The 23545-nt window shown below is 65.9% G+C and overlaps 3 protein-coding genes across 3 annotated transcripts in view; 2 read left to right on the top strand and 1 right to left on the bottom strand.

Annotated features, from left to right (window-relative positions):
- Positions 1–324: 324 nt before the first annotated feature.
- On the bottom strand, positions 325–7756 carry CHLRE_02g144100v5 (uncharacterized protein). The gene is made up of 20 exons (XM_001694935.2): positions 7321–7756; positions 7172–7227; positions 6960–7065; positions 6699–6804; positions 6353–6499; positions 6053–6154; positions 5824–5927; positions 5560–5654; positions 5122–5209; positions 4905–4996; positions 4723–4764; positions 4437–4539; positions 4243–4309; positions 3979–4059; positions 2879–2976; positions 2458–2527; positions 2057–2157; positions 1826–1904; positions 1559–1601; positions 325–1377 (listed from the first exon to the last, which is right to left on the bottom strand). Exons 1-20 carry the CDS (start codon positions 7479–7481, stop codon positions 953–955), a joined length of 2166 nt encoding a protein of 721 aa, XP_001694987.1. The 5' UTR covers positions 7482–7756; the 3' UTR covers positions 325–952.
- A 1150-nt stretch (positions 7757–8906) lies between these two features.
- On the top strand, positions 8907–19772 carry CHLRE_02g144252v5 (uncharacterized protein). The gene is made up of 17 exons (XM_043060277.1): positions 8907–9568; positions 9703–9811; positions 10108–10289; positions 10514–10551; positions 10806–10934; positions 11216–11320; positions 11737–11835; positions 12181–12345; positions 12743–12793; positions 13240–13326; positions 13623–13724; positions 13873–13967; positions 14269–14437; positions 14840–14941; positions 15294–15389; positions 15745–16614; positions 16901–19772. Exons 1-17 carry the CDS (start codon positions 9052–9054, stop codon positions 19301–19303), a joined length of 5319 nt encoding a protein of 1772 aa, XP_042927756.1. The 5' UTR covers positions 8907–9051; the 3' UTR covers positions 19304–19772.
- Positions 19773–19826: 54 nt separating this feature from the next.
- CHLRE_02g144251v5 (uncharacterized protein) overlaps positions 19827–23545 on the top strand; it is a 7691-nt gene continuing 3972 nt past the window's right edge. The window contains exons 1-10 of the mRNA XM_043060276.1: positions 19827–20219; positions 20365–20475; positions 20729–20850; positions 21195–21240; positions 21458–21524; positions 21803–21858; positions 22241–22355; positions 22601–22691; positions 22882–22924; positions 23288–23469. Of these exons, the coding sequence (XP_042927755.1) occupies positions 20446–20475; positions 20729–20850; positions 21195–21240; positions 21458–21524; positions 21803–21858; positions 22241–22355; positions 22601–22691; positions 22882–22924; positions 23288–23469 (752 nt within the window). The 5' untranslated portion in view covers positions 19827–20219; positions 20365–20445. The remainder of the gene's footprint in view (positions 20220–20364; positions 20476–20728; positions 20851–21194; positions 21241–21457; positions 21525–21802; positions 21859–22240; positions 22356–22600; positions 22692–22881; positions 22925–23287; positions 23470–23545) is intronic.

Below are 23545 nucleotides of genomic sequence, written 5' to 3'. Positions count from 1 at the left end.
CGGCCTCCTGCGCTCGTGCTGCAGCCTCCTCCTGTGCCGCCTGTAGTTTGCGCTCCACAGGCTGACGGCCCGGCGCTTTAGCGCCTGCACGGTGTTACGGTTACCCCAGGCACGCATCGTCGCCCATATGCGGGTACCTGCAGGTGCGCTGCGCGTCTGCTTCACGCGTGTGGCGTTGCGGTATGTGTGTGTGTGTGTGTGTGTGTGTGTGTGTGTGTGTGTGTGTGTGTGTGTGTGTGTGTGTGTGTGTGTGTGTGTGTGTGTGTGTGTGTGTGTGTGTGTGTGTGTGTGTGTGTGTGTGTGTGTGTGTGTGTGTGTGTGTGTTGGGTGCTATCGCAGTTACGCAGTATCGCCTGGCCGGGCGCCCGGAGCATGACTGCATGAGGAATGCTCCGTCAGCAAAGTACCAGCCTGCGAGGACGCCAGCAACCACCGCAACGCATCCGTACAACTATTCCGGCATTCCCCCCAGCCGTGTGCTCATGCATTGACGTCGCGACGTGATTGTCAAATGTTGGGGTCTGGCAATACGCTGCACACTACGCGACTACGCCAACCTGCCCTTACCCTGCCCCATCGCATCCAGCCTCAGTATCCGCATGGTGCCCCCCATGCGTTGAACCTTTCCTCGAAGCTTGGCCACGCGTGCTCTGTTCCGTCGCGCTCACGCGGCTGGGTCCCTCAGCACTCGTATTTACGACCTGCCACAGTTTACTCCGCTTCACCTCATTCATTAAGCACAATCCCCAATTGCGCAGTGTCACAGTACCGTTATCTTGTTTGTTCTCACACGCAGCGCGTGAGGTTTGCAAACACGTCCACTCCTGCCAGCATGCCTAACGGAAGAATGCACCTGTCAGCAGCCATCGTGCAGGCACCTGTTTGGCCACCACACACAAAGCTAAGCTATCACTTCTGCTGTGCATCACTAACGCCAACACCCATCGCCGGCTCAGTCCTGCTCCAGCGCTTCCCGCTCGTGCTGCAGCCTCCTCCGGTGCCGCCTGTAGTTTGCGCTCCACAGGCTGACGGCCCGGCGCTTGAGCGCCTGCACGGTGTAGTTGTAGGCGAGGCCGCCCCAGTGCGCGTCCCAGAAGAAGGCCCGGTGGTAGCGCTCGATGCCGGCCTGCAGGCTGTCCAGCTGCTGCGGGCTGACGTCGTCCAGGATGTCCACCAGCTGGTGCAGCTCGTTGCGGCCGATGCGGATGGAGAACTCCTCAAAGGGCAGGATGTCCCAGTGCGCCTGGTAGATGTGGTCCTGGATGATCACGGGCACGCAGCCGCTGACCATCGCCTCCGCCAGGCGAATGCCCCAGCCCGCGCCCATGGGTGCCAGGCAGAACTTGGCCAGCTTCATGCTGTCCACAGCGGCGCCGCCTGGTGGTCCCCGGCGTGATGGTGTGCAAGTGTGCAGGGTGAAGAGACGAGCAGCGAGCGGACGTTAGCACTCGTGTGGTGCCAATGTGAAGCCCCCGACACGGGTTCTTAATTCTTATGGGTTCCGTCACTGACGCTGCTCCGCTCCCATCCCACCGCACCCCGCCGCGTCCCGCCGCACCTGCAGGCCCGCCGATGACGAAGTCTTTACGCGCGTTGGGTCCCTGCAGGCGCACACAGGCCGCCGGGTGCGTGAGCGGGATCCAGAGGTAGGTGTGACAGTATAGATAGTACATCGCGTGCTACAACGGATGCGTCGCACAAGGACACACGGCTAGGGCAGCGTCACAAGTCACGCAGCCGAGCCTTACTCCCACAGTGCCTGCCGAGTGCCGACCGCTCCGCACCTAAGCCCCCTTCAGCCCTCTGGAAATTCGGAAGCACTCACTTCTGGGTCGTACTTCCCGCCCGGACCAAACATCTTGTGGATGGTCTGGCGCACACCCTGGCTGTACGCCATAATGGGCCTGCACAGTGGGGCCGCCGCGGCAAGGGTGCGCAACATACCGTACGTTGGCAGGGCGGTGCCGGCAGCAGGCGCACGCCTCTACACACGACGCATGTGGCTAGCACCGCATGGCGAGGAGAAGCCGAGCAACAGCAATGTCCCGCTACCTACTTGGTGTAGCCGCCAAAGTAGAGCGTGGTGGTGCGCGCGGGCGCGTCGGGCTTCCGCTTCACGACGCGGGTGCCGTCCGCCTCTGTGGTGGTGACCCACACCTGTGTGTATGTGCAGCAGCGGGACAGGGCGGCGACTCAGGGCACTGGCGGCTCCGCTCACGTCAGGGTGAGGCGCCCCTTCGTGGACATCAGGACAACGCCCCGGACACGTGTCAAGACTCGAGCGGCCGCGGCTGTGGCCGCAGTTGTGGCCCGTGTCGACTTGTCAATGAGCATGTCCTGCCCCGCCCCTTGTCGTGATTCCCGTGCCGCTTCCCCTGCGCCCGTGCAGCTCTTGAAGGCTGCGTGCACACACACACACACACACACACACACACACACACACAATGCAACACACACCTTGTTGTAGCTGTCGGGCTTGACCCAGTCGTTGTGCAGGTAGTTGGGCGCCACCACGTCCTTCTCCGGCCTGAGGTGCAGAAGGGGAAGGAGAGCGGTTCAGCGGTGGAAGAGAGATGGTGTGTGCAGGGCTGCTGGCGAAGGAGCGTCTGGGCCTGACAGGCGGCGTTCCCTTGCCGCCGTTCGTGCTCTTGCGGACAGGGCCTGGGGCTGCCTGGGAATGGGATGGCCGCTCTGGGTGTCAGTCCCCCCACTCTGCGTTCCGGGCCACCCTGGCCTGCACTCTCTCCCCATGCCGACAGCAGGCTCATGCGCGAGTGCGCACCCCTTCCCCTCCTCTTCCTTCAAGCCCCTGTGCGCTGGCGAGTGCGCAACACACATGTGCCCCCCTGCTGCTGCTGCTGCTGCCGCCCGCACCTACCTGTAGCAGATCTCGCTCTCCTCCAGGATGTCGCCCGCGTTGAACTCGGGGAAGTCGGGGAAGCGGCTGCCCGGCTGCGGCAGCGCGCCCAGCAGACCCTGCGGGGTGAGCGGGTGGGCACACAGGTGCAGCGCAGCCCGAGGCCCGAGGGCGTGTGAGGTCGTGTGAGGGGGCAGCAGAACGGCAGCAGCAGGCGTGCGCTGCGCAGCCACGGTAAGGGGACATAGGGGGTGCCATGGACGCCCAGGCACGACGGCTCGGCGAGGGCTGGCAGCGCTGGTGCCCGGACATACACACACATATACACACACACACACACGCGCTGCAACCGCCGCCCGCCACGTCCCCCATGCAGCCTTGACCCCGTTTAGTCGCAGTGCCACCGCTAACTCGCCCTCTTCCCATAGTATTAATGTACTTAGTGGGCGGGATTTGGGACGCGTGATACCTAGCTTGTCTGCTGCACGCCGCCTCTCTTGTCGCCGTTGCCATTCACATGCCCGTGACACTTCCTCGCTGCCGCCCTATGCCCATGCTTCCACTTTTGCCTAAAGGTGAGCTCGACTACGACCAGCGGGCGGGAATCTGGGAATTAGGCGTGCTGGGTAAACGTTGTTTAGCGCGCCCAGGGTGCGGAGCATGGACGCATCCAGGTGCATCGCGGGGTCAGGCCGAATGGTCGCCCGTGGGGTTCCAGGCTTATCGCGGGTAAGTATGACTACCTGGGTGACGACAGTCACGCGACGCTCGGTAAAAGGGTGGGTATCGGTAAGTAACTCCGACGCGTCATTGGGCGGGCTTTCGTTTCGTTTTTTAACAAACACACACACACACACACACACACACACACACACACACACACACACACACACACACACACACACACACACACACACACAAGCGCCAGGTCACAAGGCCCAAGCCAACGCGCTGGTGTGTGGTGACGAGCCTGGCAGACTCATGGAGCGCTGGTGACACGTACATACGCATGCGTGGTGTGCGTACATACGCTTTGCTTGCGCATTTGCATGCGCGGCGTCCACCCTTCCCCTTGTGCTTCCTGCCACACACCGTGTCACGGGGCCCCCACGGCGCCTCACCCCCAGGTGCGCGGTGGCGTCCATCTGCCCCTTGAGCCGGTGCGCGTACGGCCGCCGCGGCGACTGGCCGAAGTGCACCAGCTGCGTGTGTGCGAGCGTGTCGAATGGTGGTTTGGGGAGGGTTGTCATAAACACTCTCACGAGAAATACGTTGTGGGTGCACCATGACCACCCAGCCATGCCGTCTGCTCCTGTCAGCCCTGGTTGCCCTTGCACGATATCAATCTCAACACTGCCGCGCTCGATGAGCAGCCAAGCACACACCTTAATGGAGTGCTGCATCTCCGGCGGCGCCAGCTGCAGCTTGCACACACCGCGGTCGTTGGTGGCCCTGAGGGGGAGGGAGCAAGGCCGCGTCAAGCCGTGAGGTACATTGTCCCGGGATTCCGCTGCGGAACGCGGCCTTGTGCAGCGCTACAGAACCAAGCACGCCAACGCGACCCGTGTTTCCGGCGCACCAGAAGATGTGGTTGCGGCCGCCGGTGAGGTTGAAGAAGGGCGAGTTCTCTTGGAGCCACTTGGTGGCATGCTGGATGACGTAGTAGGGGTGGCCCACGTTACCTGTGAAGGTGCCCGTGGGTTTCTGCCAAACATCAGCAGTGAGGCACAGGCACGATTGATGTAGCGCCTGTGCGCCATCCCCCCATCCCTCCCTTCTCGTCCGCCCCTCCCGTAGAGCGCAAGTCCTGTGTTGCGCCCTCCTCCCACCCTGCCGCCTCCCTCCCTCATTTTAGCCGCTCTTACCAGTGAACCAGTAGGTGAAGGTGGGCACGTAGAACAGCGCAGCTGCGGGAAGTTGAGGGAGCATGGGCGATGAGGAGGGCAATGTGCAAGGACGCAGCGAAAAAGACATGTCACAGCTGCGCGCACGAGCACCCAGCGACACGAGAGCTGGCAGCTACCGTGCCTAGCTGTCCATCACCCACCTTCCCAAGGGTTTTCGGTGCGCACCCCCCAGTCGCCCAACAGCTTGTCAGTGAACTCCAGCTCCGAGTTGTACATCAGGTCGATCAGGGCCCTGTGCGCGAGCGACATGTAAGTTACGCATGCGTTATTATTGATCCAACCTGCCGTCAACAGGCAGACGCTCGCCGCGGCCTCACGTCCCGTCGTGCAGTCGTGCTCCTGTGCTCGACTACGCACCATTGGTCGTTGAACTCTCGGCGGTGCACCACATTGTTGGGCAGGTCGTACACATACACCTTGATTTCGGCGTGGTTGGGCCGCCAGCCTGACAGGGGCGGGAGGAGCGTGAAGTTGGCGGTAGGTGAATGGCGGTGATGTGGGTCAGTTGGTCCGGGAGGCACGTCCACGAGGCACGTCCCCATACCCCATGAGCCGTCCCCATATTCCATGAGCCGTCCCCATTACCCCGCCGCCGGAGGCACGTCCCCATGCCCCATACGAGTAGGACGGGTGGAAGCGAGGCGTGGCGGGGCTGAGTTGCGTGGAGCGGTGGTACGTGGTGATGTGGGGTCAGTCGGCCCGGGCGAGGGCCCGGGAGACGGCCGCCTCAGGCACGTTCCTGTACCCCATGAGCCGCCCGCCCCCCGCCACCCCCCCCTCCCCCCCAGCTCTCACCCACGCTGCTGCTGTACGCCTTGGTACGCGTGCAGCCGTGGCCCCAGTACCCCGGCTTGCAGTGACACCAGCCGCCCACGCACTCGCCCACGCCGCTGCGAGGCAGGATGGGAGGGCGGTGGAAAGAGCACGTGTTTAATGTTAAGTATTGCAGCAGCCGCGCACGTGGTCAACCGCTATCTTTGTGGCTTTCAGGAGGGTAGCATACATGCTCTTTTATGGTATGAGCCTAACTGCTCCGCAGCCAGCGGGCCCCGGCCCTACCTGCAGTTGCGGTAGCAGTGGCCGGGGTCGGCTATCTCGCAGGACTTGCCCTCGTAGTAGCCGTGGCAGTTGCACCAGCGCTCCTTGGGGTCCTCGTGAAAGCCCTATGCAGACACAGCGGTTTGAGGGCGCACACAGACACGTCAGCCAACTGTTACGCGCAGCGAACCGAAAGGTTCTGTGGGCGAACATTGTGCATTAGCCCTCCACCCGCCCCACCCCATCCCACCTGGTAGTTGCTTCCCTGGATCTGGCACCAGCCGCGGTTGTTGCAGCGGTCCGGGCACTCGCTCAGCGGCCGCCACTGGCCGCCGTCGGGGGTCTTGTACTCCTGCACGCACGGTCGCGGGCCAGCAGCGGGCGAGGCCGTGAATGCGGTCGGCACGTCACGTGGCGCCGGCGCACGCACCGCACCGGTGGCAGCGTCACCGCAGCGTCTCTGCAAGCCCCGCCCGCCGGATCCAAGTCATGCTGGTGTGTCGCACCGCAGCATGCCCTGCCCGCGCGGGCTATCGCATACCGCAACTACCTTGGGCCACTGCGCGGGCGGCACCGGCGTCATGAGCACGCGCGGGTAGCCCGTGATGTGGAACCACTCCACGTTGGGGTCGTCAAGCGGCGGCGAGTCGGACAGCTGCTCCGCCGGGTCCCGGCCCTTGTAGCTGAAGCACAGCAGCTGCAGAGCGACAGGGAGGGAACAACCAGAAGGCACAACAGGCATCCGCATTTGCTGTGCTGGGGTTCTCGTGCCCCTCCTCAAACCATGTGCGGTGTTTGCGATGCGGCGGATGAGAGGGACCGAAGCAGAACCGGCATCTTATGCGCAGCCAAGCACGCGTTCACGTGGTGGTGCGGGCTAGCTGCTTTGCACTCACGTTGTGGTGTGTGACTGAGTCGTAGAAGCAGGGCGACAAGAACGCGGCGCTGTTGCCCTCATAGTGTAGGTAGTCGGGGCAGGACCCCGGCCAGTCACGCAGCTGCCTGCGTCATGTACAGCGCGAGCACGTGCGGAAGGGGGTTGAGCTGCATGGACTGAAGAGAGCGTGCTGCACGGAGCTGGCCACGGCCTGCACACAACTGTTGCAGGCGACTCCGCGTGGCCCTGCCCGTTACCCCAGCCCCGGCCCGCCACGCACTTGATGCACTCGCAATTCTTGGGGTACCAGGTGCCGTAGTGCGGCACTGTGCCCTCGTCTTTGCTGGAGTGGCAGGCCGGGAACAGCCGCTCCTGGCAGGACGGGCCTGGGGCGGCGGGTTGGGGAAGCCGCACCCCGGTCAGCAGTAGTTCCCCGGTTCTGCAGAAAATGCTTTCGCAGCAGCCAGCCCCACAAAACCCCGCCACGCTCACCTGTGAGCCCGAACGGGCAGTCACACTGTCCCGTCTCGCCGTTGCAGTTCCCAAACCTGCAGGGCGAGCACGGATTTAGGTCAGCAGCCGCGTGGTGAGTCCTAACTGACGGCCTTCACTGGGGACACCCGCTTCGGCGGAGGTCTCACTTTGTGCAGTCCGGATGGCAGGTCTTTATCTCCTCTTTGAAAGGGCTCTGTGCCGCACCCTGGACCGCGCTTAGCGACGCAAGACACGATGCGACGATCAAGAAACATGCAACACCACCACGAAAACCAAGGGACCCCCTTGCGTTGCGACTGGTCCCCATGGATTCTAAATCGCGTGACAGAAGCGCGCTTGGCGCGATCCTGGCTGGTAATTGGTATACACCTTTCCTCGCAGTCACGCTATTATAGGTACATTTGTCCCGCAGAACATCTGCTCTATTGCACCGCAGTTTTAAAGAAGATGCAAAGCATTCTGCGAGTGTTGGCAAGGTGTGCCTGTTGTGTAAGTCTCCGTCAGCAGCGTTGTGACGTTTACTGTTGAATTTGATGTGCGTCTTGAGTGCAGCAATTTACTACTCTGCTCGGATGGAGTTTAGAGAGGGTTTTCGCGCAGTCCGCACCGATCCACCCTGGCAAGTGTCTAGGGACGACCAGTGTCCCCGACTGGCATGGCTGACTAGTGACAGGCGAAGGCTGAGCGCCCGGCGCAAGTCCTCCGATTTCCCAGGAGTGTTTGCTGTGTTTCCGTCCTGGCGTCCTGCGCTGCCGTACGGCAGCAATCGACAGAGTGCCTGGGCCTGCAATACTACGAAGCTCACAGTCTGTGCAGCCCCTATGCCCAGGGACGGGCCGTGTTGGCAATGGGCCACACGGTGGCATTCGGGGCGCACTGCGCAGTGCACAGCCGCAGAGCGCAGCACTGCTGTGGCGTGGAAACCTTTCACAACTCCTACGGGAAAGCCTACGGGAAGCCGGGAAACTCCCAACTCCCAAACAGGGTCTGGCTTGTCCTGGTAACAGCGGTCCTGCTACATCAACACTGGGTTGAACCCTAGCCGTACTGACATGCATACAATGCCCAGTCCCGTTGACCAGCTACCCAAGGTACTCCACCTTGCTATGCTCTGCCGAAATGGCGTCCAATAGCCGAAACGTGAGCTGCGGCGGACTCATCTATCACATAGCGACCGATGCCGTTTGGTGCGGCAGCGTACTCGGGTTCCTTGCTAGCAATTACCGAGCCCTCGCACTGGCGTTGCTGGCCAGGTGCACCCTGGTGCAGCCGGTCCTGGCACGTGCCACAGGTCCTGGCCGGGCCGGGGTGCAGCACAGTCGATATGCAACTAAGACACAGCCACAGAGCTAGTACATGAGCAACGGTCGGCCTGTGGGCGAGCTGCTGTGGCTGGGTGGCACTGGGGCCGGACGGGTGGCCGTGCCAGCGTGAGGGGCATTTGAGCGGCGACCGGACCAGGGTTCTAGCCGCGCGATGCTGGGCCGTCGCCTCCTGACAGCTAATTATTCCTGAAAAAGTGTAAATCGACACTCATAATGTCACTGTGTCGCGCAAGACTAAAAGAAGCATTCGTAAAGTCCATTGACTCGATTGGATGCATATGGAGGCGCCGTGTGTGCAGGAAACTATAACGCATACAGTATACAATAATAGCAATATATTGTGCGCAGAGCTACAAGGGGAGCCCCTGAAGCGATTCATGGAGAATGTCCGAATGGTGTCCAACACCGTAGCTCGCAGCTAGCAATGCTGCTGTGTAGGCATCTTGAAATTCAACGTGCAGCATTCGGGCGACCGTGTGCCTGCCCGCTCGCGAGGGCGTGACCGTCGCTTTGGCGTGACAGGCGCCGGAGCCTCAGCTTGAGTGGAGAAGAATGCCGCTGCCTGTCATTCCAAGCGTTGGCGTGCAGCTCGAGGATCTCCGCAGCTTCCCGCAGTATGCGGCCGACGCTGGCACCAGCCACGCTGCCGGAGCCGGGCCCCCCTCCGATGGTCAGCACGGCCCTGCTGCGGCCAGCGTCGCCGCGAACATCGGCGACAGCACATCCTTCGACACAGACACCGGCTCATATGCCGGGACCGGTGGCGGCGTGGCCGCGGGCGTCAAGGGGGGAGCTTTTGCAGCCCACCCTGCCAAGCACCTGAATCCCCTGCAAGTGGCTTTCGCTCGGCAGCACCAGCCGCGGGGGCTGTGGGCGCGGCTCAAGGAGGCCTGCATACCGCCGCGGCCTGTGGTGGCAGCCGCGGCCGCGCCCGACGGCGAGGCGAGCATGTACGTGCCACCCAGCGCTGCCGACGTGGCTCGGCACTGGGCCGCTACCGCCTGGACGGGGCTCAAGTCGGCGAGGCGCTGGGCGTTTGACGCACCCGCCAAATCACTGTCAGGGCACGGTGAGTTTCACCATTCCCATGTCAAGAAAGGCATTGTCAAGCCAGAAGAGGGGGGTAGCCATCCACGGTTGCGGTGCGTACCCCACGCACACATGCGCCGACACTCGCTCCCCCTCCCCCTCCCCCCCTGACAGGCGTGCTGTACAGCCTGGTGTCGCGGCAGCTGCCCGTGGACCTGCCCGCCTACGAGGCGTACGGCCAGGAGCTGCTGGACCGGGAGGCGGAGGGGCGCGCGGCGCCGCGGTGAGCACGGCCAGCGGGCGGCGGGCGGCAGCAGCAGCAGAGGAGGGCACGGGTGGAGGAGCAGGGGGCCGACTTGTTCTGCTGCATTCCTTGAGAACTCCGAACAAGAGTCGGTTCGGAAGATAGGGCTTGCTAGATGCACACGGGCATGAAGCCGTTCTGGAAGAGGGGCGAAACGGCACACGGTTTGCGACATTCCGGTGCTGTTCCAACACAGTACCCACTTCCGGCTTTGCCTCCTTTCAGTCCTTTGCCCTCCTCTGCCTCCCCTTCCCCCCCCCCTCCTTCCCCCCCAGGCGCTCCGTGTTCCTGCTGCCCATGCTGCACCCGCACTGCGGCGCGGCTCTGGGCTGGGCGGGCGCCATGCTGTGCTTTGACCTGGTGTACACGGCGTTCTGGGTGCCCGTCAACACCGCCTTCTGCCTGGCGCAGTACGGCGACCTGGACGCCAGCTGCACGCAGGTGGACCTGGCGGGAGGTGAGGCGGGAGGCGGGGCAGCAGGGGGCGGGGCTAATCGAAAGAAGTCCCCAGTGCACCGAGACCAGATCCCATCGTCGTTGACGGACAGCCGCAGGGTCTTGGTCATGGGATGGTGTGAGATGAATGGGGCATGCAATGTGGGAGCGCTTGTCGGGCGGGAGCGGATGTGCGGACGCCGCCTCACCAGCTCACAACCTCGCTCATGCCCTCCTGTGTGCCAGGCGTCATCTACATTCTCAACCTGCTGCTGGGCTTCCAGGTGTGTGTGCGTCTGTGTGTGTGCGTTGTGTGTGTGCATGTGCGTGTTGCGTGCCTTCACGCGTGGGTCTGTGTGCTGTTGGGATGTTGGCAACTGTCTTCTGACGTGTCGTGCGCACAAAGGCACACGCCGCCCACACGGCCCACGTCTTTCGCCCGCCCTCTCCGCCCCGCACCCCCTGCACCCCCTGCACCCTTGCACCCCTCCCCTGCACCCCTCCCCCGCACCCACCCCCGCACCCCCCTCCCCTGCAGGTGGGCCTGACGCTGGCCGCCGGCTACCGCAGCCGCGTGGTGACGGACGGCCGCGACACGGCGGCGCTGTACGTGCGCACCTGGACCTTCTGGGTGGACCTGCTGGCCATAGCGCCCTTCATATACCTGGTGGGGGGGGGCAGGGGGCAGGGAGGGGCAGGGGGCTAGGAGAGGGATTAGGGAAGGGGGCAGGGGCGCAAAGGAATTCTGCCTGCCCCTTGCCCTCACTGCAACTCCACTGCCCCATCACCCCGCGCCACCGCTCCACCTCTCAGCCTTTCAAACGCCCCACCTGACGGCGCCACCTCTCAGCTTTGTAACCGCCCCACCCGCCCGCCCTTCCCCGCCTTCTGCCCCTCCCCCGCCCTCCCCCGCCTTCCGCCCGCCTGCCCGCCTGCCGTGCTTTGCAGCTGGTCCTGATCCGCATGGACGACTCCGTGTCCAGCAACCAGACCGTGTCCATCATCTCACTCATGCGCCTGGTGCGCCTGTTCCGAGTGGCCAGCATCATATCGGTGAGGGGGGGGGGGGACAGGGAGGAGAGGGAGAGAGGGAGAGGGGGGCAGGGAGAGGGAGAGGGAGAGGGAGAGGGAGAGGGAGAGGGAGAGGGAGAGGGAGAGGGAGAGGGAGAGGGAGAGGGAGAGGGAGAGGGAGAGGGAGAGGGAGAGGGAGAGGGGGTAGTTCATTCCAGAACCTCAGGGGAGTCGCACGCATCCCTGATGTGCCCTCAGCGCTTGATCCACTCCTCGCCATCTCTCTCCTGTATCGATCCAAAACTCCATACCCAGATCCCAATTTCAACCCCACAATGCCGCCCACCCGCCACCCGCATCCCCCCCACGCGTCGGCTACGCCTTCACTTCTTAAAAAATCATGAATGTAACCCCCCCCCCCACACACACACCGCACACACTCCCACACCCGCACACAGACGTTCTACACGCACTCTGTGGGCTCGGAGCTGCAGCCCAGCTGGCTGGCCGACAACGTGTCCATCACCTCCGTCTACATGGTGCTGCTGTGCTACGTGGTGAGGCAGGGGGGAGAGCTGGATGTGTGTGTGTGTGTGTGTGGGGGGGGGGGGGTGTGAGATGGAGGGGGCGGCCTGATGGACCTGCCCGCCTTGAACTGCCTCAACCTCTGCCTCTGCCTCAGCCTCAGCCGCGCGGCGAGTGGCGGGCGGCGAGCTCTGGGTTCCCGCCGCAAGCCCCAGCCTCCTCTGCTGTCCTCGCCACCCCCCTAGCATTTGCTGTTTCCTTTCCTGGAAATTTTACAAACCGCGCCCTCCTTTGCAAAACCCTCCTTCCTCCTCCCCCTCCTCCCCCTCCTCCTCCCCCTGCCTCTCCCCCTTCTCCCCCACCCCACCCTGCCGCAGTGCGCGCTGTTCGTGAACCTGTACTCCTGCATCCTGCTGCTCATCAGCCACTACGAGTCGGCGGCGGGCCGCGCCTCCTGGATGGACAGCATTGCCTGGATGTCGGTGGCAGCCAGCAGCGGCGCGCGGCAGTGGTGGAGCGCCGTGTACTTCGTGGTCACCATTGTGGGTGGGGGTGTGTGGGTGGGTGGGTGTGGGTGGGGTGTGTGGGTGTGGGTGTGTGGGTGTGGGTGTGTGGGTGTGGGTGGGTGAGGTTTGCAGTCAGGACTACGGTAAGTAGGAGACGGGTTTGTTGGGGGAGGGCTACGGGCGCGTAGTCGTGTGAGCGGTGAGGCAACCTCAGAGGGCGTGAGGGCGTGAGGGAGGTCGCGCCAAGGACGCACCCACGCAGCCACACCAGCACCTTGCCCCAACCCACCCGCTGTCATGCCCGCCCCACCCCACCCCCCTCCCCCCTCCAACCCCTCCGGGCGACGACGCGCCTGCTGGCTACAATGTGCCTGGCTACAACTTCTTCCTAATTAATCATGCATGCAACCCCCTCCACACACACACACCGCAGATGACTACCACTGGGTATGCCGACTTTGTGCCCAAGAGCCCCATCGAGCAGGTGTGTGCGTGCGTGCGTGCGTGCGTGCGTGCGTGCGTGCGTGCGTGCGTGCGTGCGTGCGTGCGTGCGTGCGTATTGTGTGCACCTGCCTACATACAACAAACGAACAAACGAGCTAGCGTAATTAATGCAGCCAGGTGAGCCAGCGCCTTCCCTAGCGCCTATGCGTCATTGCCATTGTCTAGCTCGATATGCCTGGACCCCCTACTGTTCCCGTGGTTCCATTTTACCCGCCAAACCCTACCCCTCCGTGCCAAACCTCGCCTTCCTGCCAAGCCCCTCCCACGCCCCAACACCACCCCCTGCCCGCCCGCCCGCCCCCCTCGGCACTTCCATTTTTGATACACATCGTCTACCATTTACTTGTTAATCACGAATGTCGTCTACCATTGCCTACCGTCTACCATGTACTTGGCTAATCATGAGCGGCTACCGCCTCCCTTCAGGTCCTGACCAACGTGGTGATGCTCAACGGCGTGCTGGTGTTCGGGGCGGTGGTGGCGCTCATCGGCAACACCATCAAGAGGTCGCAGGTGCGCAGCAGCCGGGCGGGGGGCCGGGGGCGGGCGGGGGGGCGGGGGGCAGGGCACTCAGATGCGGAGCAAGGTGGGGGGCGTGTGTGTAGGTAAAGTTGTAGGGGGTCTGCGTGTGTATGTGCGCGCGCGTGTATGTGGGCACGCAGCAGGCGGCGCGCCGGTGGCGGGGCTGTCAGGCGAAGCGGCAACACGGGCGGATGACATCAGCAGCGCCCTCGCGTGACACCTGGTACCGCACTGCTGCGCCCGTACATGTGCTGCCGCTGCCCCTGCCTCCCCCCCTGCCTCTGCAGGCGGAGGCGCAGCGCGTGTTTGACGCGCGCAAGCGGCTGAGTCACATCCGGCAGTGGCTGGGCGAGGGCCACGTGCCCGAGGGCACACAGCGGGACGTGCTGGTGAGGCGGCGGGGGGGGGGGAGACACACACACACACACACACACACACACACACACACACACACACACACACACACACACACACATGCACACTTGCGCGTGCAAACACACACATGCACGCGCCTTCCTCCTCCTCCCACGTGCGCAGGAGCGCGCCGAGGCGCCCGCCGGCCCCACCGGGCTGCTGGCGCCGTGCCTGCTGGGGGACGCGGCGCTGCTGGCAGAGCTGGTGCCGGCCTGCAGGTGAGGGGCAGGAAATTGGGGGCGTGAAATGGGGGGCTACATTCATGATTATTAAATACGGGAAGGCGTAGCCAGGAACATATAAATGGGGGGGGAGAGGCCCGCGGGGTAGCCGTTCATGTGGAGAACGGAGTGATTAAATCACGAGTATCACCACGCCGACGTCGGAGGGGGGGGGTGGTAGACGTCCATGCAAGATTGCAAGACAGAGGGCGTTTCTGCGCACCGCCTACACTGTCCTGCCCGTTTCCTTCCTTGTGCTTTCGTAACTCGCGCTATTCGTGGTTGCCCCCCCCTGCAGCACGCGCATATGGAGCCTGCGCACGGAGCGCCCCTGCCGGCTGTGGCAGCTGCGCGGCCCCGCCCTGCGCGCCGTGCAGCGCCTGTACCCCGCCACCAGCCGCCTGGCGCTGGCGCACGTGCGCACGAGGCTGCTGGGCTGGCTGGCGGGCAGCGCGGAGGAGGAGGAGGTGCGCGGCGGCGGGGGGGGGGGGCGGGCATGAGCAGTTAGACGGGCGGACGGTGTGGGCGGCGCGGCGGCGCGGTGGGCAGGACCCACCTACCCTGTGCGTCTGTCCGTCTGTTGTTGCCATGGGTTCCTTGTGCTTCTCTTCGTCTTGCTCCTCGCCTGCTGCTTGCCTTGCGCCTGCAGCGCCTGCTGCTGCCGCCCCCCTTCCGCGCGTGTTCCACTCCTCCTCCCTGACTGACTGTAATATGATCCACTCCATGCACGGCTATCCCCCACCCCACTCACTTCTTAATTAATCATGAATGTAACCCCACTATACTACTGTACCTGGCTACGCCTTCACTTCTTAAATAATCATGAATGTACCCCCACCACCACCCTGGGACACGCCCTGGGCCGCCAGGACGATCTGGGCTGGTGCGAGGTGGTGCAGCTGCTGAAGCGCTCCTTCCTGATGGGGCCGCTGCGGGAGCGCATACACGACTGCTACCTGGCGCTGCAGCTGGTGCGGCGGCGGCCGGGGGGGGGGGAGGGGGGGGGCAGGGGGAGGGCGGCGCCGGGGGAAGGGGGGCCGGGGGAAGGTGGCGGAGGGGGAGAGCTGCGTGGAGGGGGGACAGAAAAATGTCGGCGGTCTGCTGGCGATGTCTGTGTTTTTACCCAATCATTACCAGTAATCATGCGGCATGGCGCAGCTCGCCAGGCAGGCCGGCCAGCCGACAGTCAGGCTGACAGGCGGCAATGTCCGGCTCACCTGTGGCACCCGTGTGTGGCACCCCATACCTGCACATCCCTCCCCGCACACCCCCTCTCTCCCCTCCCCTCCCCCTCCCCGCCTCCCCCCACCTCCCCTCCCCCAGGCCGCTGTGGAGGACGGCAGCCTGGTTCGGCTGCTGGGCGCCTGGCTGGACGCCTCTGTCAGCCGCGAGCTGGCGGCGGGGCCGGACCAGCCCGAGGTGAGGCAGGGGCAGAGGCAGGCCGAGCGGCTCGCTGTCTGCGTGCCGTTGTCTGCGTGCCTTGCCGGCCAGCCTGACCCGCCACGTGTGACCCCCCCTGTGCGTGGCCACCACAACCCAACCCCTGCCTGTTGCGTGCCGTCGCCGCTGCCGCCGCCGCCGCCTGACCTCCCGACCCCTCGCCTCCCCGCACCTACGACCCCCTTCCAACCACCTCCCGGGGCCCCTCTCGCCCCCTGCATTTGATTCGGTTTAATTTGGGCTGGTATCTACAACCCCCCTCCCCAAGATTGTCTACCGTCTACCACTTAACTAATCATGAATGTGAACCCCCCCTTTCCTCCTCCGCCCGCAGCCCGAGGACCGCACCTCCCAGCGCTTCAGCCTGGATGTGGCCCGAGCCACACGCGCCATGGACCGCACCTCCCGCCTGCTGCCCGGCCTGGCCGCGCCGCCGCACGCCTCGCACGCGCCGCACCGCCGCACCCCCTCCGTAGGCGACATGCCCACGCCCGCAGCCACGCCCATGTCCGTACTCAGCCCGCCCACCTCCGGTGCCGTACCAACCGCCGCCGCCGCCGCCGTCGGTGACGCCGCCGGGGCGATCTTCTCGCAGTACGGCGGATCGCACTACAGTGCGCTGGCGTACGGTGGATCCGGGTACGGCAGCGTTGACGGTGACGGCGGCGCCGTGAGCGTGACGGCGGACGGCGGCGGCGGCGGCGGCGCGGGGGCGTGGGTGGCGGTGGCGGCGGAGGGCGGGGAGCTGGCGGAGCCCATGCCACGGTCGGCGGCCGCAGCCGCGTCGGCGGCGGCGGTTAGCGCCGCGTCGGCGGCGGCGGTTATCGGCCGTACGTCTCCGTCGCTGCCGGCGGCGCGGCGGCTGGCGCACCAGATGTCGGTGCGCGGGGTTGCGGGCGCGCCGCTGCGGCCGCTGCTGCCGCCTGTGATTGAGCGGCACAGCGAGCTGCCTACGGACGGGTCGGCCTTCCCGCGCTCGTCGTCAGCAACAGGGCTGCAGCAGCTGCAGCAGCAGCCGCAGCTACAGCCGTCCGGCTCCGGCGAGCTGCTACAGCCGGCGCCGCCGCTGAGCCGCGCGGCGTCGGGGCGCTGGTCGGCGGCGGGGCTGGCGCCGGTGGGGGTGGCTGGGGCCGGGGCTGAGGCGGGCGGGGCGGCTGAGCCTCTGGAGGCGGCTATCCCGCGCACGCTCACGCCCGGAGAGCAGGTACGTGTGTGCGTGGATGTGTGTGTGTGTGTGTGTGTGTGTGTGTGTGTGCGCGCGCGTGCATTTGTGGGTGTGCCAAGACTTGCGTGTGGTGTGCCCGCAGCTGGCTGATCCGCTTCCGGGTGTTGGGGCTGCACGCACCCGCACCCGCACCCGCACCCGCACCAGCACCAGCACCAGCACCAGCACCCGCACCCGCATGATCAGGCCGCCTCCGGACTCCCTGGTCTCCCGCTGCAGCCCCCACCCCATCCCACACCACACCGACCACGCACCACCCCCACAGGCCATGATGCAGCTGCGTGCGCCCGGCCGCGCCCGCTCCTCCCGCTTCCTGTCCGAGAGCGGCTCCGTGCCCTACTCCTTCTACCGCGTCGCCAGCTCACGCACCTCCGCCAACCCCTCCACCTCCGGCCACGGCCGGACCGCCGGCCTGGAAGCCATGGCGGCGGCGGCGGCGGCGGCGGCAGGTGGAGGCGGCAGGGCAGGCACGGTCAGCGGGAGCCCCGGTGGCAGCCTGCGCGGCGGCAACGCGGCGGCGGCGGCACTGGCGGCGGCGGCGGCGGCCTCGGGCTCCAGTGCCCGCCTAGGCCGCCTCAGCTCCCTCAGCGGCCGGCCCGGCTTCGGCAACACGCCGCCGGTGCTGCTGCCGGGGCGTGCGTCTGCGCCCACGAGGACGGCGTCAGCGGCGATGGCCGCCGCCCCGGCAGCCGCTGCTACGGCGGCTGCTGGTGCGGCGGCTCTGCCGCCGGAGCGGCGCTCACCGCCGCTGGTGCTGTCGGGCTCACTTACACGGACCACCCCAACCAAGGCGGCGGCGACGGCGGCGCCGGCGCCGGAGGCGGCAGCCATGCCGCGGCGGGGGCCGCAGCAACGCGGCGACATCGCGGAGGAGTTGGGCCTGTCGGAGCCGCCGGGGTTCGGCGTCGCAGGCGGCTACAACGCAAGCGATTCCGTTGCAAGCGCCGCCGCCAACAGCACCATCGTTCACAGTGGCGGTGGCGATGGGGCGGCGTTCCGGGACGTGTCCGATTTGAGTCGGCTGCTGTCAGGCAGCCTCAGTGTCGGCGGCGGCCGCGGGCACACCAACAGCACCGGCGGCGGCACGGACGGCGGCGGCTCGGGGCCGCTGACGCCGCCGCCGTCGCCGCCGCGGGAGCGGGACCTGGTCGACCCGAGGGCCGCGGGCGGCGGCGGCGGCGGCGGGAGGGCGGTGTCCGGCGAGCTACGGCGGCGCCGTGTGACGGACTCGGGCGGCGTGCCGGTCGCAAGCGGCGGCGACGCCGCCGCCGGGCCCCGGCGCTCACTTGAAAAGACGTCGCTGGCGTCACACCAGCAGCAGCAGCAGCAGCAGCAGCAGCAGCAGCAGCAGCAGCAGCAGCAGCGACACAGCGACAGCGGAGGCGTGGACACGGCCTGGGACGCTTTGCCGCGGCCGCCGCTGCTGCTCGCGCGCCGCGGCGCAGCCTCCGCAACGGGCCTGACGCTGTCGCAGCAGCCGCACCTGCCGCTGCCGCTGCCGCAACCACTGGGCGCGCAGCCTCAGGCGCACCTGCCAGGCGTGAGCAACAGCGGCGCAGCCGCCGCTGCCGCCGCCGCTGGCGGCCGCAGCCACCGCCGGATGTCCTCCGGCGGCCACACTTCCTTCATTAACAAGATCTTCCTGGCCGCCGGCGTGCCACTGCCGCCATCACCGCCGCCGGCGCAGCCGCCAGCGGCGGCTCCAGGCGGCGGCGCCGCCGCCGCTGCCACCGGCCTGGTCATTGCCGGCCCCGCGTGCAGCACCTGCGGCGCCGCCACCTGCGCCTTCTGCCTGCGGCCCATCCTGCCTGCCGGCGCGCTGGCGGCGATGCAACCTGTGGAGCAGCTGGAGCCGGCGACCACAGCAACGTCGTCAGCGGCGCCAGGGCCCGCACTCAGCCGTGGCGCGCCTGCACCGCCGTCGGCGCCGACAGCCCCCGCCGGGGCCGAAGCGCCTGCTGGAGCAGCTGGTGCCGCCTCCAACGCCGCTGCTGCTGCTGCCGCCGGACCGAGCGGGAGCGCCGTCAGCTCGCTGGGCATTAAGCTACTGGGTGAGCGGCCGCTGCCGCCCATACCTGGGCTGACGGCGCCGCCCCGCGGCAACAGCAACCCGGCCTCCTTTGGAATCGTCGCCTCTGGCAGCGGCGGCTTGACGTCGCAGGCAAGCGGCAGCGGGCAGCTCCGCGGCGTCGGCGGCGGCGGCAGCAGCGGCCCATTGGGCTTCGCGCCGCCGCCGCCGCCGCCGGCGCCCGCGGCCCTGGCCCTGGCGCGCATGCGTTCGCTGCAGCCGCAGCGCAGCGGCTTTGCAGGGATGGGGCGGGGTGCTGCGGGGAGCGGCGGCGGCGGCGGCAGCGGTGCCGGAAGCGTGACGCTGACGCCCGCTGGCAGCATGCGTGTGGCGTCGTCGACGTCGGGGACGGCGCCGCGGCTGACGCTGGCCATTCCGCACGCCGGCAGCAGTGGGGGCGGTGGGGGCGGCCGGGAGCCGTCGCCGCAGCCGCTGACGCCGGGTGCTGCGCTGGCGGCAGCGGCGGCAGCTGTGTCGGACACACTGCCTACGACCGATGCTGCAGCGGCGGCGGCAGGGGCGCCGGCGGGGATGGCGCCAGGCGGCGGTGTGGACCGGCTTGGCAGCAAGCGCCTGGGCGGGACCATGGACGTGATCTAGTGAACTGTGTGAACGGGAAAGGCCCACAGGTACCTTGGAGGTTACCGTAGTAGCGTCAGGAAAGGCATTGGTCCAGATGCAGCAGGCAATGTGCTGGATAAACTTGCAGGACTGGGTCCTGCCGAGGGTGCGCGAGCGTGCGCTGTATGAGGCGGGTCGACCAGGGGCGCGAATCCATTTTGGGGTGCAGACTAGATCTACAAGGGGCATCTGCCGGGGTGGAAACTGAAGCAGGACTGCGTTTACCCCCAGAGCATGTGCAGGCATTTCTGCGGGTTTGAAGTGCGTTGGCCAACAGAGCACGCGAAGGTGGAGAGCCATGCCTGCATGGGGTTGGTGGCTTGGTGCTGAAGCCGGAGTGCTGTGTCCAGGCATTGCTGCGTGTTTGAACTGTGTTGGCTAGCAGAGCACGCGATGGTGGGGCGACCGAGGTCCAATCCTGCATGGGGTTAGTGTGTCCGTTTCGCGGCCCCCATCCCGCTTGCCGGTTCGCGGCACTCCTGTTCTCAACTTGCCTTCTCAGGTCACTTGTTAGCAGAACTGTAGCAATCTTTACTCTTTTCAGGCCCTCAAGAATGCGGAGACCAACTGCAGCTCGGGGTTGAGCTCGCAAGGCGCAACTGCAACACCCAACCTCCTTAAAATGATGCGCATAGACTCAATCAGTCTTTTAGTGGCCCTTATAGCATTTGTGTGTGCTGCTCCGTGCCAAGGCGCTCGGCACGCCTGGCGCGAATGGCTCGGCGAGCCCTCGACGGACAGCGCTTTTCCAGGATCGTATGAGGACTATTCCCGAGAGCATCTAGATTTTATTTCTCGTGACTTGCTGCAAGCGGGCGAAGCCTCGAGTGTCAAGGGAGCAGCATCAGAACTGCTTCCGAAGACGTGTGAAGATATCTATGTGAACAATCCAAAGGTACAGTGATAAAACCCTGAGACAAGTTTGTCACCATGAACTTGGTCGGGCTCCTGGGAGTGCACCTCCCTGCGAACCGCCCCTCCCACCATCCTCGGTTTCCGGAGCACCCCGCCGCACGTGTTGCCCGGCGCCGCCCGTGCAGGCTAAGGACACGGGCAGCTGCTCGCTACAGAAGACGCTGCCGTTCGTGGGGCCCATCAGCACGTGGGATGACGTGAGGGCAATGCTCAAGGCGCGCAGCCACAACAGCGAGGTAGGCGCACCTTGGCCCGAAACACCAGGGCCGGCCAGCCATCCCACAGCGCGGTCCTTCGGACACACGACGTGCGGAGCAATGCTAGATTGCGAGTGGGGGTGCTGCACTGGGGCTTTGCTTAATGATGACCACCAAGGCTCGTGCGAAGTGGTTTAGCGCCGCCTGCCACCAACCAGCCACCGCACCCCAGTGCCTGACCCACCTCCCACGGCCCCACCACCCAACCAACCCCCCTATTCCACGTGCGCAGATCATCATCACCACTGAGACGCGCATCGACCAGGCGGCGCAGTGGAGCTGGCGGCAGCTGCGCATGGGCTACGCGCACACGGTGGTCATCATGCGCGGCGAGCACAGCTGCAAGGCGCTCAGGTGCGGCGGTGGGGAGCCGAGGGGCGGCCAGAGCCAGGTCGTGGGCAGGAGGCAGGGGGCAGGGCCTCCCGCCCTGCAGCCCATCGTAACCGCCCACCCTTTGTCAGCTTGCCTGCCCCTCCAGCTCCCCCGGTATAGTTTGGGCTGGTATCTACAACCCCTCCCCTGGACGGCGCGGGTTCCCGCTGTGCCTCTGGGCGTCGACACTTCCATGTTTATTACAAACCGTTCGCATGAATGGCTACGCCCCTGTTCATCATAGCTACCTTGTCATGCATGAACCCCCGCACTTCCTTAGCTAATCATTAATGCAAGCCCCCTTAACCCCCGCCGCCGCACGCCAGGGCCATCCTGGGCGCCTACACGGGCTGCGTGTGGTTCGACCAGGAGGTGTCGTACCCGCCGCCCTGGGGAGGGGAGGAGTAGGGCCGCGTGGTCGCGAGGCGAGGCGGAGCAGTGGTGGTGGCAGTAGTGATGGTGGGGGTGTCGTGGCAGGGGTAGGTACGTCAGGTGCGCAGCGCAGTGCCGCCTGCTGCACCCGCCCGCCTGCTGCTCCCCCCCGGCCCCCCTGACTGCTGCCGCCCCGCTCCCCCCGCTCACCTCACAGGCCATGGACACTGACACGCTCATGTTGGACGACTTCTACTTCTGGATGAACACGCCAGACTACAAGGGTGTGTGCGGTGGGGAGCGGGGGGTGGGAACAGCCGTGTGTAAAAGACAGGGGCGGGGGCGGGGCGGAGGACGGGCAGCTGGACAAGGGTGGGGGGGAGCGGGGGTTGCGAGCACAAGTCCCAAAGCGCGTGCATTGGGTTCGGTTTAGTTTGGGCTGGTATCTACACCCCCTCCCCCCCTACTATGCTACTGTACCTGCCTACGCCTCCACTTCTTAATTAATCATAAATGTCCCCCCCCCCTCCTGCCCCCCTCCCCCCCGCTCTCCGCCCTGCAGACTACCAGCTGCTGTCCCAGGTGGACGGCATGGGCACACTCAATATAGGCTTCATGGTGAGAGGGAGGGGGGGGGAGAGGGGGAGGGAGAGGGGGGAGAGGGAGGGGGAGGGGCAGCAGGGAGAGGTGGTGCGGCCAAGCAGCCGCCGGACTGACGAGTGATGGGCTGCCACACACCCTAACGTGGGGCTGGGACCTGCCCCGGGCCACGACCGCGCTGGCATGCACCGCCAGGGCGGCACGGCGGCTGCACGCGCCCCACCACCTCCCCGCCTGCTCCCGTCCAACCCGTGTGACCACTGCGGAACCCGCCCGCACACACACACACACACACACACACGCACACGCACACACGCACACACACACACACACACGCTCGCATCGCATACACTGTCCTACGCGTAATGTTTTCCTTGTGCTCTTAAACACACGCTCGCAGTACGCGCGCGGCGCCTCCCCATCTGGCCCGGTGACCTGGTCCCTGGCTGAGGCGCTGCTGCGCAACATCCGCTGGCGCGAGCAGCCGGCGGTGGTGGCGGCCTTCAACGGCTCCAGTGAGCTGCTGGGGGGGGGACTGGGGGGCACTGGGGGCATTGGGGGGGCACTATGGCAGCTGGTATGGGGTTACTGCCGCGCGCCCCAACGCCTGCGACCACCCAGTTTCTCCTTGCAGCGCGACTGTTTCCTCACGGGAATGGTTCAAAGTTAACCCCCTGCCTCCCCCCTGCCTCCCCCCCGCCTCCCCCCATCCTGTCTCCCCCCATCCTGCCTCCCCCCCCCCCCCCCACCCCACCCCCAGTGGCCTACTGCTGGGACCAGTCCGTTCTGACTGACACCGTGTACAGCGCACTGGTGGGCAGGCCCGTGTTCTGGAGGTGCCTGGACATAAGGTGAGGGGGAGAGGAGGGGGGAGGAAGGGGAGGGAGGGGGAGGGGGGCGAGACAGGGACAAGGGTGGTTGGTGGATTTTGGTGGCATGGGTGCTGCTGCCGTACGCGGCTCGCTGCTACTGCTGCTCTGCTGCTGCTGCTGTGCCGCGTTGGTTGCTGTCTGTTGAAGACCCCGCCCCCCTCCCCCGCAGGCCGCTGGACCGGATGTGGAACCTCCGGGAGGACGGCCTCAAGGTCGGTGGGGTTTGCAAAGATTTTCTTTGGGGGGGGTGTTTAGCCGTTCATGTGAAGAACGGAGTGATAAAAGCGGAAGCGCGGCGTGGCATGTATGGCAGGGACCAGCGACCCAGGGCGGCTGATTCTGCAACAAACCCACCCTGCTTTCATATCTACATGATAGCATGCACATGCCCACACGGCCCCTTTCCCTGTGCTCCCTAACACGCATGCTCACGCAAACGCCCTCTCCGCCGTCCACACACACGCACACAATGCACACACACATGTGGGGGTTGTTGAAAAGATGTGTACAGACTCCACACACACATAGGCTACACGCACACGCACCTGTATGAACCTCCACCCACCCACCCGCAGGCGTTCCAGGCCGCCCACGCAGCGCTGATTGGGCCGGCGCTGCGCACGCGCCGCTTCTCCATGGAGCGGCCCGGGCCCGCCTGCCACTGGCACACGTCGGGGCCGGAGGGGCTCAAGAACCAGGAGGGGCTGATGCGCCTGCCGCACTTCGGCGGCCAGTGGCCGGAGGCGTTGGGCGGCAGGTGCGAGCGCGTGCGACTGCGGCTGTGTGTGTGTGTGTGGGGGGGGGGGAGAGGGTGTGTGTGTGTGTGTGTGTGT

The sequence above is a fragment of the Chlamydomonas reinhardtii genome, chromosome 2 (genome assembly GCF_000002595.2).
Source record: "Chlamydomonas reinhardtii strain CC-503 cw92 mt+ chromosome 2, whole genome shotgun sequence".
NCBI lineage: Eukaryota > Viridiplantae > Chlorophyta > Chlorophyceae > Chlamydomonadales > Chlamydomonadaceae > Chlamydomonas > Chlamydomonas reinhardtii.
This window is presented reverse-complemented; position numbering and strand designations above follow the sequence as displayed.